The sequence below is a fragment of the Juglans regia genome, chromosome 1 (assembly GCF_001411555.2).
Source record: "Juglans regia cultivar Chandler chromosome 1, Walnut 2.0, whole genome shotgun sequence".
Classification (NCBI taxonomy): domain Eukaryota; kingdom Viridiplantae; phylum Streptophyta; class Magnoliopsida; order Fagales; family Juglandaceae; genus Juglans; species Juglans regia.
This window is the reverse complement of record NC_049901.1, coordinates 44,951,252-44,964,093: the sequence shown is the minus strand read 5'-3', so window position 1 is coordinate 44,964,093 and position 12,842 is coordinate 44,951,252. Positions and strand designations below refer to the sequence as shown.

General features: G+C 35.8%; 2 protein-coding genes across 4 annotated transcripts; one reads left to right on the top strand and one right to left on the bottom strand.

Moving 5' to 3' along the window:
* The first annotated feature begins 864 nt into the window (after positions 1-864).
* Positions 865-6,575, top strand: LOC109000761 (zinc finger protein CONSTANS-LIKE 9-like). Of its 3 annotated transcripts, XM_018977758.2 has the most exons (6): positions 888-1,088; positions 2,139-2,834; positions 4,051-4,278; positions 4,873-5,177; positions 5,697-5,828; positions 5,960-6,575. In XM_018977758.2, exons 2-5 carry the CDS (start codon positions 2,247-2,249, stop codon positions 5,824-5,826), a joined length of 1,251 nt encoding a protein of 416 aa, XP_018833303.1. In that variant the 5' UTR covers positions 888-1,088; positions 2,139-2,246; the 3' UTR covers positions 5,827-5,828; positions 5,960-6,575. The 3 variants fall into 3 exon arrangements, with proteins under 3 accessions (XP_018833298.1, XP_018833303.1, XP_018833299.1); XM_018977753.2 differs by having other exon boundaries at positions 865-1,088; positions 5,697-6,575; XM_018977754.2 differs by lacking the exon at positions 888-1,088 and adding an exon at positions 1,134-1,201 and having other exon boundaries at positions 5,697-6,575.
* A 596-nt stretch (positions 6,576-7,171) lies between these two features.
* Positions 7,172-12,182, bottom strand: LOC109000760 (RRP15-like protein). Its single transcript, XM_018977752.2, has 8 exons — positions 11,643-12,182; positions 11,470-11,571; positions 11,266-11,347; positions 11,130-11,149; positions 10,938-10,998; positions 7,782-7,861; positions 7,544-7,651; positions 7,172-7,410 (listed from the first exon to the last, which is right to left on the bottom strand). The coding sequence occupies exons 1-8, from the start codon at positions 12,057-12,059 to the stop codon at positions 7,348-7,350; spliced, it is 933 nt and encodes a 310-aa protein (XP_018833297.1). The 5' UTR covers positions 12,060-12,182; the 3' UTR covers positions 7,172-7,347.
* Between the last annotated feature and the right edge of the window lie 660 nt (positions 12,183-12,842).

The following is a 12,842-nucleotide window of genomic DNA, read 5'->3' as shown; positions in this document are numbered from 1 at the left end:
TTCTACTCTCACTCGACAATGGATGCAGCATCCTTCTTCCGTCACAGAGACGCTAACGGCAGATTGAAGAATCGAATTGAACAGTATCGCATCAAGATTGATAATATCGATTTTTTCTCTCCAATCGAGAGGTTCCTGTCGATGCTGAGCTGTCATGGCAGACGTCGGTGGGATTTCAGTTTGGTGCCGAAACTGACATTAAAACCATTGGTATACACACCCTAATGGGTGCCATAAAGGGTAGGAATTATTGAGCATGTTGTAATCAGTATTTGAAGTTTGAAACTTTGAATCTCTAAAAAAAGAAAAAAAAAATCTGTTTTGATGTATTAGATCTATTACTTAAAAAAAAAAAAAAAAAGACAATAATCTAAATGCATGAATTTCATAAATTCCCACTTTTGGTGTGCAGTTGGGAGTCCAAAAGCCCTTGTAAATGAGGGCAGAGAGTGAAACGGGACAGCTTCCTAACCGAACAAAGCCGAAGAGCAAAGTAAAACATATAAAAAAGGAAAAAAGGAGAGATATATGTACGAACAGCAAGTGGGAAGCAACTGAGCTACAATTCGTCCACCGCAGAGAGTATGGGAACAAGTTTTGGTAGCATACATATCTTTGGACCTGAAAATTATTATTAATTAATTAATACTGAAAAGAAACGGAGAGAGAGAGATATGAAAAAGGGTATTATTTAAGAACGGTGGGGACCCAGAAAAGGATTTTATTTTCTACGCCTTTCACTACCAAAAGTGTCGGCTCGCCCACTTTCCTTACCACTCTGAGCACTCTCTCTCTCTCTCATATGCACTTTTTATCATCTTAGATTAGATAATGAATTAATTGTGATCTCACATCTGCCATACACCTATGCATACGTACACTCATATTATACACATACTTTCTCTCTCACCCACCCCATTTCTATCTTCCTATCTTCCACAGCAATCCGCGCGCGAGACAGAGAGAGAGAGAGAGAGATATTTTCTGGAAAGATCCTGTTCTTAGGGTTGCTTAGTTTTGTCTACTTCTTACAATAATTAATTAGAAATTCAGTTCTTTACCGATCTTGTCCACCTCTTTTCTGAACGGTAATTTTTTTACTTTATTTGTGCTCTCCGATTCTCTGTTTTGTTGTTGTTATTTTCCTTGATTTCTTCTTCCTCCTCCTCCTCCTCCTCCTCTTCTTGGTCTAAATCCCCTGGTGAGTGGTGTAAATAAAATTTAGGAAAAAAAATTTCCTAGCTAGATTTGAAACGTGCTGACAAAAAAAATAATTGGAGTACCCTTTATTTTACACAATTCTTCACTTGGTTTTATGGTTTTTTTCCCAATAATTCCGGATTTCTAATTTAGTTTGTATTTAGGTGGACTTTTCGTTTGTTTATATGTTTTTATGTGTATTTTATATATTTTTTTCCCTTCAAATCACCAAGAAGATTTTATCCATTTTTCCATATTTCATCTGGTAGTATAAAAAAAATATTTTTCTTGCTCCCTTGTAGTGTTAATATCTTGTTTTTGCTTATTGGTGGTTTTGATTAAGATAGATAAATAATTTTCTTTTACAAAATGAGTATTTTGCTTATTAGCTGGAGTGAAAGATGTGATTCTATTTCGTTTGATACAATTTAAGGTTCTTTTGGATCATCTTGTAGTTGATGTAAGCTTAATCCTTTAATTGCTACTCGTGCTCCAGAGTTTTTTTCCTTTTTTGCGTGTCTTTAGTTTATGTGAGCTCAACGAGTACAGGAGTTGCCTCACTCCTCGGGTTGATATCACAACAATACTCGTTTTTCCTTTTCTTTTTTTGATTGAACTCCTAGATGAAGGTAAATTTCTTCTGAAGTTGACCTTTTACTTATTATACAGAGAAAAATCAAAAGAGATCTAAACATACCGATGTAGCTTAAGAGTTGTAATCCCAGGTTTGGATAGTGAGTTGAGATGAAAATTGAAAGTTGAATAAAATATTATTTTTAATATTATTATTGTTTTGAGATTTGAAAAAGTTGAATTGTTTATTATATTTTGTGTGAAAATTTGAAAAAATTATAATGATTAGATGAGTTGAGTTGAGATCAACTCTAAATCCAAACAGGGCTTACTGATTTATTGCATTTGTTTCTGTATACTTGAAGGTTGTAACGACGCTGGGAAGGATTGTGATTCGTGTAAGGAGCTACTTTTGGTAGGCTGATATATAACTTGGGTAGAGGTTTGGTAATTGGAGAAGTATAAATCTGAAGATGGGTTATTTATGTGATTTTTGCGGGGAACAAAGGTCCATGGTGTATTGCCGCTCAGATGCTGCATGCTTATGCTTGTCATGTGACAGAAATGTCCATTCTGCTAATGCCCTATCCAAACGCCACTCGAGAACACTATTATGTGAAAGATGCAATTCACAACCTGCACTAGTAAGATGTGCCCAAGAGAGGGTCTCTCTTTGTCAGAACTGTGATTGGATGGGTCATGGCACTTCTACCTCAGCTTCAACACACAAGAGACAGACAATCAATTGTTATTCTGGATGCCCATCAGCTGCAGAACTTTCTTCAATCTGGTCATTTGTTTTAGATTCCCCTTCTGTGGGTGAATCCACTTGTGAGCAGGAATTAGGTTTGATGAGTATAACAGAGAACAGTGAAAAAACTGCTTGGGGCTCTGCAGAAAACAACATGAGCCAAGATTTATATAGTTCAGTTGAATTGAATGGCGTACGCAACGTCGAGAAGTCCAGCGGTTGGGTTGGGTCCTCTTCAGTGCCTGGAGTTCATTCTGGGCCTCACATTCTAGACCAGCCGGCTGGATCCGCAAATACATCTTTGCCCAAGGTATTTGTCAATGGTGTCATTTACTTGCAGTAGAAAATCTTAACGGTTCAATGGATAAATCTACCACAATACAGTGGTTGGATATTGCCGTCATGGCGGGTTTTCTTTCAATTGGTTTCTTTGACTTTGTGTTTTTAAAATTTGCGTATTTTCTAAATCTTGTTTTACTTATCAAAAAAAAAAAAAAAAATTTGCGTATTTTCTGATTAGTGATGTGATGTATCGTTCGCTTGAACCCATCAGGTTGCAGCCTGGTGGTCAAAATGAGGTATTGAGATGAGCTGTAGACTTGGATATCCTGGGTTCGCATAAATTCATTTTGTGATAGACTAGTCTGCATGAATGTTACCTATGGCAGATGCGATTAATTAACTGGTGGAAACAGTATTTGTTTTAAGAGGTCACAGCCCCATAACTTCATTGAAAAATCCTCACTTGTGACGGAGGAAAATCGTGGTTACAAAAAAATCAAAACTCATTTCTTACATGTATGAGGTAAACCTGTTTTATCTACCACTCAAAGGCCCCTCGCTAAACTCATTTACTGTGTATATAACTGGAGAAACAATATGCTGCAAAGCTATAAACGGATTTTATTTTAGGGGTTCCACCAGTTATAATTTATCTACCATTCATCTAAATGTTCAACTCTGTATTGGGCAAATGAGTCAGATTGACTACAAGACTCCAAATTCTGTAAACATGGCAAAACCCAACTGCTGAAGGTAAACTAGTTTTGGAGTGTGATAAAGTAGACATGTAATTTTTGTGCTTCAATTTTTTGCGGATCCACCAGTAGTCTTCTTGCTTGAATTACAGGCTCCCGTTCTCTCTCTGCTTGAGTGTTATATATTTCCCTTTCCATATCATTCATTTTTGGGCACTTGTCTTGGCTTTCTTAGTGCGAGATCAGTTATATGACTCTCAGGCCATCCCCTTTTTGATGGTCGTGATGATTGACAGATTTTAATTTTAAGCATTACGATTTGATGATTTAGATTGAGATGATTGGTATCTATGTCAAAGTTTCTTATGTAGTCTTTGTGGCATTCAGAATTAAGCGAAGTTGCATGCTTGGTCAGATTTTACGAATTATATCTAATTTACTTGATGGGGAGTGGCCATATTCTAGCTTTGTGTTTAAATCGGTATATGGTGGAAGTGTTATAGCTTCTTCATCTAGGACTTATACAAGTTTCACATTATTAATATGCAGATATGCTGTCCTGGAGCTAAAGGTTCTGGTCTCTGTCAAGAAGATGATCTATATGAGGACTTTGAAATGGATGAAGTGGATTTGAATCTTGAGAACTATGAAGAACTCTTTGGTGTAGCGCTTAGCCATTCTGAAGAGCTTTTTGAAAATGGTGGCATTGATAGCTTGTTTGGGACAAAGGACATGTCTGCTGCTGATTCCAGTTGTCAGGATGCAGTTGCTGCTGAGGTACTCATCTCATATCCTCCTTGACACATAGGCTCCACGTGTAATACTTATGCTTCTGTTGTGTTAATTAGTCTGCCATGCCTAGTTCTGAAGTTTGTCTGCCTCTCATTGTCTTGAAGATACTGAACTTTACTAATTTCTTTTTTTTTTTGGTAATAACTAAAGGACAATTACCTTCAAGAAAATATTTTACTAGTAAAAAAAAATAACCAACTAGCAGTGATCCTTATATTTATTTTCTCGGAGGCATGCATAATTTTGGATCTTTTACCATAAGATGCATGAATTTTGAAATCATATGATGACATGGCATTTTGCCTTTATATAACTTAGATGCACCCAACGGTAATTTCTTAAGTACCTTTTCATCAATTCTTATATTAATACTTATAAAATAAAGTATAATGTTGATCAGTGCTCCCAAACATGTTGAACTTTCAAACATGTGTGGAATGAATGGATATGCATGATGTCATTAAAAATTGTTCTGTCTCGCATGGTAGTTGCAGGAGATAGAATTCACTTCCATGTTTAGCCTTTGTAATATTGTTTGGAAAAATGTACTCATGATCTGATCTCCATGTTCTTCTCCAGGGGTCCTCAGTGGGACTGGTTAATGCAATGCAGCCAGCGTGCAGCAATGCAGTGTCTGCAGATTCTATGATGAGTACTAAAACTGAACCAGTACTTTGTTTGACAACAAGACAAGCACATTCAAGTATTTCGTTTTCTGGTCTTACTGGAGAGAGTAGTCCTGGGGATTATCAAGATTGTGGGGCTTCTGCAATGCTTCTCATGGGAGAGCCTCCATGGTGTCCTCCATGTCCTGAGAGTTCCTTCCAATCTGCTAATCGTAATGATGCTGTTATGCGTTATAAGGAAAAGAAGAAAGCACGCAAGTAAGTTTGGCCCAATAAATAAATAATGAATGAACTATGTATATTGGAATATTGATTTGTGGCATCTTTATTTGATAGTAATCATTAACTCTTGGTACTGCAGCTTCTTGGGAATAGAGTCATCTAGTTTGGTTTTCTAAATTTTTTCCCAGCATTGCTAGTTACTTTGATATAAATATATGCATTTCTTAACACAATTCTGTGGTTCCATTTCTTTTTCCTCACCTAATCAACGTGGGTATGAAGTTTTCTGTTACTAAATGTCGAGCTGGTTGTCTAGATTGGGCTACAAGTCATAACAATCCATGGATATGTTTGTCAATATGCATTTCTTTGTATGTACCTTGGCATAATATACCACTCAATCATAATGCTATATCGGGCTCACAAATACTATTACTTTACCCATGCTGATATGATGGCATTTTCACTTTATGCTTATTTAATTTCTAAACCTTTTGGCATGATGTTCTTCTGGCCAACCTTTTATTTCTCAACTTCTATTTGATTTTTTTCTAGGTTCGAGAAAAGAGTGAGGTATGCCTCTCGCAAAGCAAGGGCCGATGTTAGAAGACGTGTTAAGGGACGCTTTGTCAAAGCTGGTGATGCTTATGATTATGATCCGTTGACACAAACCAGAAGCTACTGAGAGTACACTTTTTAACCATGCTTTATAAAAGGAAAGCATCGCATGATGTCTTCTTGTTATAATTACCTAAACAGTGGATGGAACTAATGCACTATTTCCCTGTGCAATGACAAACTGTATGATTATATCTCAGGGGCCTTGGTTTTCATCAGGAGAGTGGTGGATATAAAATGCTGTTTTCCAATGCTTCGCCAATAAGTGGAGGAGCAGAATGTCGATCATCCATCACTATAAAGGATTGGTGGGTTGTGACACCATCCGAACAGACCGCATGGCACCCTCGATTCAAGTTATGGATTGTTGTCTGTCTGTACGCAGTTCTCTAGTGAAAGAACCTTATGGGTTCTCCCCAGCCCTAACACCTCAATAACTATTGTTTATTGTATTCCACGGTCTGGTCACTTCTACAAATTCAGTTTTCATGGCATGGCGGGTGGCTGTACTCACATCTGCCAGATCAACCAAGAAACTAGCTAGCACTTCTCTACTGTTCTCGTTTCCTTTTAAATTGACATGTATAGCACAGGATTTATATGACTTAAAAGAGAGTTTGTCTGGTTAACAATCCCGTGGTCAGACAAATACCCTCTCCTTGTACATTTCTCCTCCATTTCATGAAACAGGTATAGCAGGGAATTATATATATGTTTTTGAGGGAATACTCTTGTGGTTTTACATCAGTGTACGAACAAATAACTCTCCATTTTGTTGTTGCATTATGGCGATACGGCCTTCTTATTTGCTACTAATACGTGTTTAAAGTGGTTGGTATGTTTTATTCAGAAATGCTTGTTATTAAACTCTGTCGGCTGGTTTGGTGCTGACCTCTATATGGGCCCTGTTACCTGTATTCAAGTAAATATGCATCGAAGACGGTTTTCATCACAAGCTATGAAAATGGCTGCACAAATGGTAGGCCGTATATCCCATCCAATAAAAGCCGAAAGGGTTGATTGTTTACTGCTCGCTAAAACCCAGAGCTTATCACCAGATCGCCGTTGCCAACCCACCGTGGTAAAAAGAAATTTTGGGACGAGAGGAAAGTAATGAGAGAGTGAACATGTATGCCATATCATTGATAAATAAAGATCTTTTGAATAGTTAGAATATCTCAATATATTTGTAAATAATAATAAAATAATTTTAAATAAGACGTTTTATTGAATTTTAAAAAATTGAATAAATTGAATAAAAACATTAAAAAATTATTTGAATATAATTTTTATTTTTAAATTTGAGAAAGTAGTTTTATTTTATTTTATTTTATTTTTTGGGAATTTGTGAAGAGATTAACAAATGATTAGATAAAAAAATTGAAATTAAAATATATTTTGTATTTAAGTGACATTTAAAAAGAAAATATCTGATAATATAGGAGAATACTTTAGAATAGTTGTGTTACCACACGAGCTATTGCAAAGCATCATAACTTCCTATGCAATAGGAACACAAAAACGGCACCCAAACAAGGTAAACACGAGGATAATTTCAATTTCCCCAAGCCTATTTGAGTCCTAAACCTTAATCATCATCAGAACATGGTTGTTCCGACATCCTTCTGAACTCATCTGCTACAGTTGCTTCCTGCAGCATGTTACAGTATATGTTAGTTGGAAATATAAAATAACTACAAATTCATCTACACCCGCCCCGAGAGAGAGAGAGAGAGAGAGCGAGCTCTAGAGCACGATTTCACAAGATATATGACAATTCTTACAGGAATCTTATCCCAGTCCTTCAACTTAGGATTCGTTAACATGTAATTATCACGCAAGGGAGCCCAGGCAGGCCCTTCTCCATCCCTCTGGTCAGGAGATGCATGGCCCTGCATATCGCAATGCCACCCAAGAATAGAAAAAGGTTGTTCAAGTCCGTGAAAGCCACAGATTAACCGGATTATCAAAAATGATCCAAAAAGAATAAAGGAAATTGAAGAAGAAAGGAAATAGACTTACCTTGGTGAGAGTATTGGCTGCTGGCTTTGATGTCTTGCCCAATTCTGAGAAGAAGGTTTCTTTCCTCCGCTTCCTTATTGCTGGCAATATTCAAAGATATTCACTTAGACTCACTTGAAGGAAGCATCTACTAAAGACAAGCATGGCTAATGTCAATGACAACATAGTGAGGTGTAAACATTGGAACACAGATTAAGGCTAGTATTTAAATCATCTGCAGTTAAAAAAAAAGGCAATCAACAAAAGCAAAACATGGCTCTTGCAATGATAAAAATTCAGCTGGTTGTCCAAAAATTGTAATGATCAAACATGAACCTCTATAACCAAGGTTTTTCTTTTTACTTTGTTAAGTGCAACCAAGGTTTTTTTTGCTTTCTTTCTTTCTATTCGTAAACAAGAAAACTTTATGTAAGAGAAGCAAGTTTGGTAAGCATAACATTTCCCATATAAACAGACAACAAATGGACATTTTAAATTAAAAAAAAAACAGAGTAGTCTTAAGGATTGCGAAAAGTCGGTGTCGGAGCTCAGATCTTTTGTTCTTAACACCTTGCATCATCAGTTAATGACCCAACATGACGTTACCTTCCCTAGTTCCAACTTTCAGGATTTAGCACTCTTTCTTTTTGAAGGTTAAATGGACTTCATGTATATGTCCAGTGTACGGGGTTATCATCCTCTTTCATCATTAATAAAATCTTATCTTACTCTTTTCTTTTTCATCGGTAAAGAAGTTACATTTCAATCTAATCTTACTCATTAACAACAAAAAAAGAAAGATGTCCGGTCAAGTATTACACTTGGGCACAATGATCAAAGCAGATCAAGCGTAGGTGTTAAATTAGATGTTTGTGCAGGGTCAACAAAACTTGAATAGATTAAGATTTTGGAGATTATGCTAATGGGGAGTTTGTGCCCACCCGCCAGATTAGTAGTTCACATCAAGGCTTTTGCGGGCAGTCAAGAGACAAGAAAATAGAAATTTCAGGCAAAAGGTTAAATCTTTTGTCTAGAAATTCAATGAGAAACATTGAACAAATACAATAAAAGTGTTAGTTGCAACATAAAATCAACCTTGAACATATTGGTATAACTTGACACGAGTATATGCATATGTATTCAAGATATGAGGCCGAGTAATATTTGACAAACTGCATTAAGAATCCCCAAGTTTTCTTTGATTGCACCAGGTGTCTGGAACAAAGTTCCGACTAATCTGTGGGGTGCACAGGTCCTCGGCAAGGAGTTTCCCGCAATAGAAGCTTAAATAGAATTGGAGAACTTGAGAGTTGAGACCTTAAGGCTATGTTTGGAACACAAACTCACCTCAACACATCTCAAACCAATCAATCTCAAATCAGTCATTGATGGAACCCACTACTTTTTCAACTTCCCATAAAAAAGTTAAATCCATCTCAACCCACTTCATACATTTACAAACATATCTCAACCTATTTACATTTAAACACATCTTAATGAGACCCACAAAATACTACTATTCATAGATCAACTCAGATCATCTGATATTATCTCAGCATCTAAACGCAGCCTAAATAAAAGCTGTCCAGATTTGGTAGAATAAGAAGCCATTGAATTTCTAATTGAAGGCCTTAGTAAACCAATATACCATATTCTTAATGGCTCTCCAGATTTATTTCGGAAGCAAAGTCGGTGGATTTTATTGTGGGGCTAAGTGAGGTGTAAACTCCCTTATTAAGGGATGCCTTTTTGTAGGAGATTAAGGGCCCATTTGGAACTTGGAAGATACTGAGATCAACTTAGTTCAATCTAATTTTAAGTTAAGTCTAACATCCAAACACTCAACTCTCAAATCACTAAACATCACTCAACTCAAAACCTCTTTACACATGGAACACACAATCTTTTTCAACTCAACACCTCTTTACACGCAGGACCCACAACATTTTTCAAATTTCCATAAATACATCTAAACATTCAAACACATTTAAACTCATCTTAGGTGGGCCCCACAAAACTCACTCCACCATCTCAACTCACCACTATTTAAAAAAAACTCGACTCATTTTAACTCAGCTCAACAACTAAATGGGGCCTAATAGAATTCAATTCTAGAGGGATGATAATCTTTTGATACTTGTTCTGGTTAGGTTCAGAATAACTACTCATACTCTTGAACAGCGTTTGGTTGTTGGATTAGTGGGACAAGATATGTAGCCCTATAATGGGTTTTTGCAAAATAAATATTCTTGAATATCTAATGGACGAATAGGTGTGCACAGAAAATATGTAATTCTTTTGTACAATATCAATGTGATATGATTTTTTATATTCTTTTTGTACAATGTGATATGAATAGGCCTCAATATACTACAAGGGGTGTTCATTGAATTATTGAAACTCATTTTGTGGGATAATATATAAAAATCATCCTTTGAGTCTGTAATGTCGATGTCCTTGTGACATGGGATAATATGTAAAAATCATCCTCTGAGTCTGTAATGTCGATGTCTTTGTGACATGGTGAACACCCCCCATGGTATATTGAGGCCTGGAGGTCTGTGACCATTGGTGATTTTCCTTAAAATGTGGCCTTGGATGATGCTTTATATTTATATGTATATTGATTTGAGATGTTCATTGCTCAGAACTTTTGGTGTTATTCATAATTAAAATGGCCATTTCCCCCACCCACATTAATTTGCTATTTACTGTGCGGGTGTTAGCTCACTCTTTTATTTCTCCATCATTTCAGACTTAGCTTAGGATCCATCTACTTCAGGTTACAGTTAGCAAGGTTTGGAGGTGTAGATACAAAGGCTAACTTCTTGGAGAAAAATAGTTGACGAGTTTAATTTTTGACGTGGTTTTACCTTCAATAAATTGTATTAAGACTGGTTTACAAGTAGTGAATGGATTTGCAGTGCTCTTACCAAACAATTGAGGTTGAAATTCAAATCTATGTTTATGACTTGGAAAGTAATTGGTATTTTATTTTAAAATTAGTAAATAGCGGAAATGCCCATATTTCAGACAGAACTATGTGCATTTGAAATTTGGGGCGTTACATAGATGGACTACAAGATATAATAGTGCATAGATAAGGGGATCTCTACTGAAAAAAAAGAAATAGACTAAAGGGATCTCAAATTGTAGATGCATCGTCTATCAGCATACCTTTTGCATCTTTAGACCTCATAAGATTCAAACCTTTCTGAGCATGTTGTGCCTTGTTGACCTGCACAAGATACCCAGCACAGAAATTAGAGCTAAACATCACTGCAATAGAAACAACCTTACAAAACAAAATTGAAAAAAAAATCAATCTAAAAAAAAATAGACAATGGAAAATCTTCATGGAGAACTTACAGCATTAAACAACTTGACCACTGAAACTCCAGCAACAAATGGTAAATATGGATTTAGTTAAAGTTATGAAGTAGGCAAATCAATTTCAAAAGGCCCTCATTGCATAAATCTCTGTCCACAAACATAAACACAGTACCTCCTTTTGTAGCAACGCCTGTTAGAAACTTTTCATGCGAATCAAAATAATTAGCAGGTTTCACGTGCCCCTTTTCTCCAATCTGTATTATATGGAAAACATAAATATAATAAGCAACCAACCAGATCAAATAGGGGAAAAATGTATATGCTTGTCAAATAACTGATTTTTTTTAAAAAAACAAAAAAAAAAATATTGAACTACCAAATGTTTTTCCTTCTTGACCTCCACCTTGACCTTCCTCTCAGCCTCCTCTTCCGCGAGCTTTTCTGCAATGAGCTTCTTGTGCGCCGACAACACTGGACCCTGCAGAGCAAAACAGACTTTATAGAAATCCTACGGTATTAAAAAACAACCAAGCAGAAAGGCTAGCTTACGAGTGAATCATCAAGCACGTTCTTCTTGATAATGCTCCTGAATGCCAACCTGAATGCTCTACAACCTTCAGCAAACTTGGTAATTCCGGGAAGAATTTCACCATTTTCTTCATCATCAGGAAGTATATTATCCAGCTCCGCATCCACTTCCATTTTTTCTTCCTCGGAAAATTCCTCATCTCTGATCACAGCCATAGAGCTGCTGTCATGATCCCCTTCATCGTCATCTGAATTGTATTCTCGCGCCCGCTTGCGGAACAATTTTTTCATTTTTATGTCAATCTTCTTAACCTTGCTTTGTCCAATGCCCTGTAACATTGCTTTCTTTGTGTTTTTCTTAGCCTTAGAGTCCTTCTTCCCTAACTTTCTCTTCTTCTGGACCTTTGCTGGTTCTGCCACATGGATTCTCTCAGCCATGTTCCAACTCACTGATTTTTCGACCAGTTGGCACTCTAAATTTCTCGGAGTTAATCAAAGAGATGTAGCCTATACCACCAACTCCGGGCAACAGAAAAAGCGGGCCTTTTCACTATGGGAAATATCGATGTTAGTGTATGAAGTATGGTTAGGGTTACCTGACGCATAGGATAACGAGAGGAAGGTTTCGTCTGGTTAGTTAACTACTCTCGACTCATCTCAACTCATCATTATAATTTTTTTAAATTTTAATATAAAATATAATAAATAATTCAAATCTTAAAATAATAATAATATTCTAATAATATTTTATCATCTCAATTCAACTTAACTTAACTCACTTCAACATCCAAACACAACCGAAAAGTTTGAAGAGTGAGATAGAAAGGAGAATTTTGTGATTGAGTAATTCTTTATATAATTATGAAGTTTGTAAATATTGTATAATTATTTTAAAAAAGAGTAAAATTTATTATTAAAAAGTTAATTTTTTTCATGTGAATTTTATATATTTTTTTAAAAATAATTATGCAGTAGTTATATAATTTACTGTTATAAATATATGTTATTTTTATAAATAATAATAAAATAATTTGTAAATAATAATGAGATAATTTAAGTCAGGAACTGTTTGATGCAGATGTGCTCCAAGGAAATAGAATTAGGGTTTATCGAAAGGGTAATGATTCAAAGGGATTGTTTGGTTGGTTTTGTTATTTGAATTTGAATTTGAATTTGAATTAAATATAAAATTAAATTATAGATTTTTGATTGATTGAATTT

Coding starts and splice junctions, on each gene's coding strand:
- LOC109000760 (XM_018977752.2), bottom strand. CDS start 12,059: ATGGCTGAGAGAATCCATGTGGCAGAACCAGCAAAGGTCCAGAAGAAG. Junction 11,150..11,265: donor AGGCGTTGCTACAAAAGGAG/GTACTGTGTTTA, acceptor CTGGAGTTTCAG/TGGTCAAGTTGTTTAATGCT. Junction 7,411..7,543: donor AGGACTGGGATAAGATTCCT/GTAAGAATTGTC, acceptor AACATGCTGCAG/GAAGCAACTGTAGCAGATGA.
- LOC109000761 (XM_018977753.2), top strand. CDS start 2,247: ATGGGTTATTTATGTGATTTTTGCGGGGAACAAAGGTCCATGGTGTAT. Junction 4,279..4,872: donor AGGATGCAGTTGCTGCTGAG/GTACTCATCTCA, acceptor GTTCTTCTCCAG/GGGTCCTCAGTGGGACTGGT. Junction 5,178..5,696: donor GAAAAGAAGAAAGCACGCAA/GTAAGTTTGGCC, acceptor ATTTTTTTCTAG/GTTCGAGAAAAGAGTGAGGT.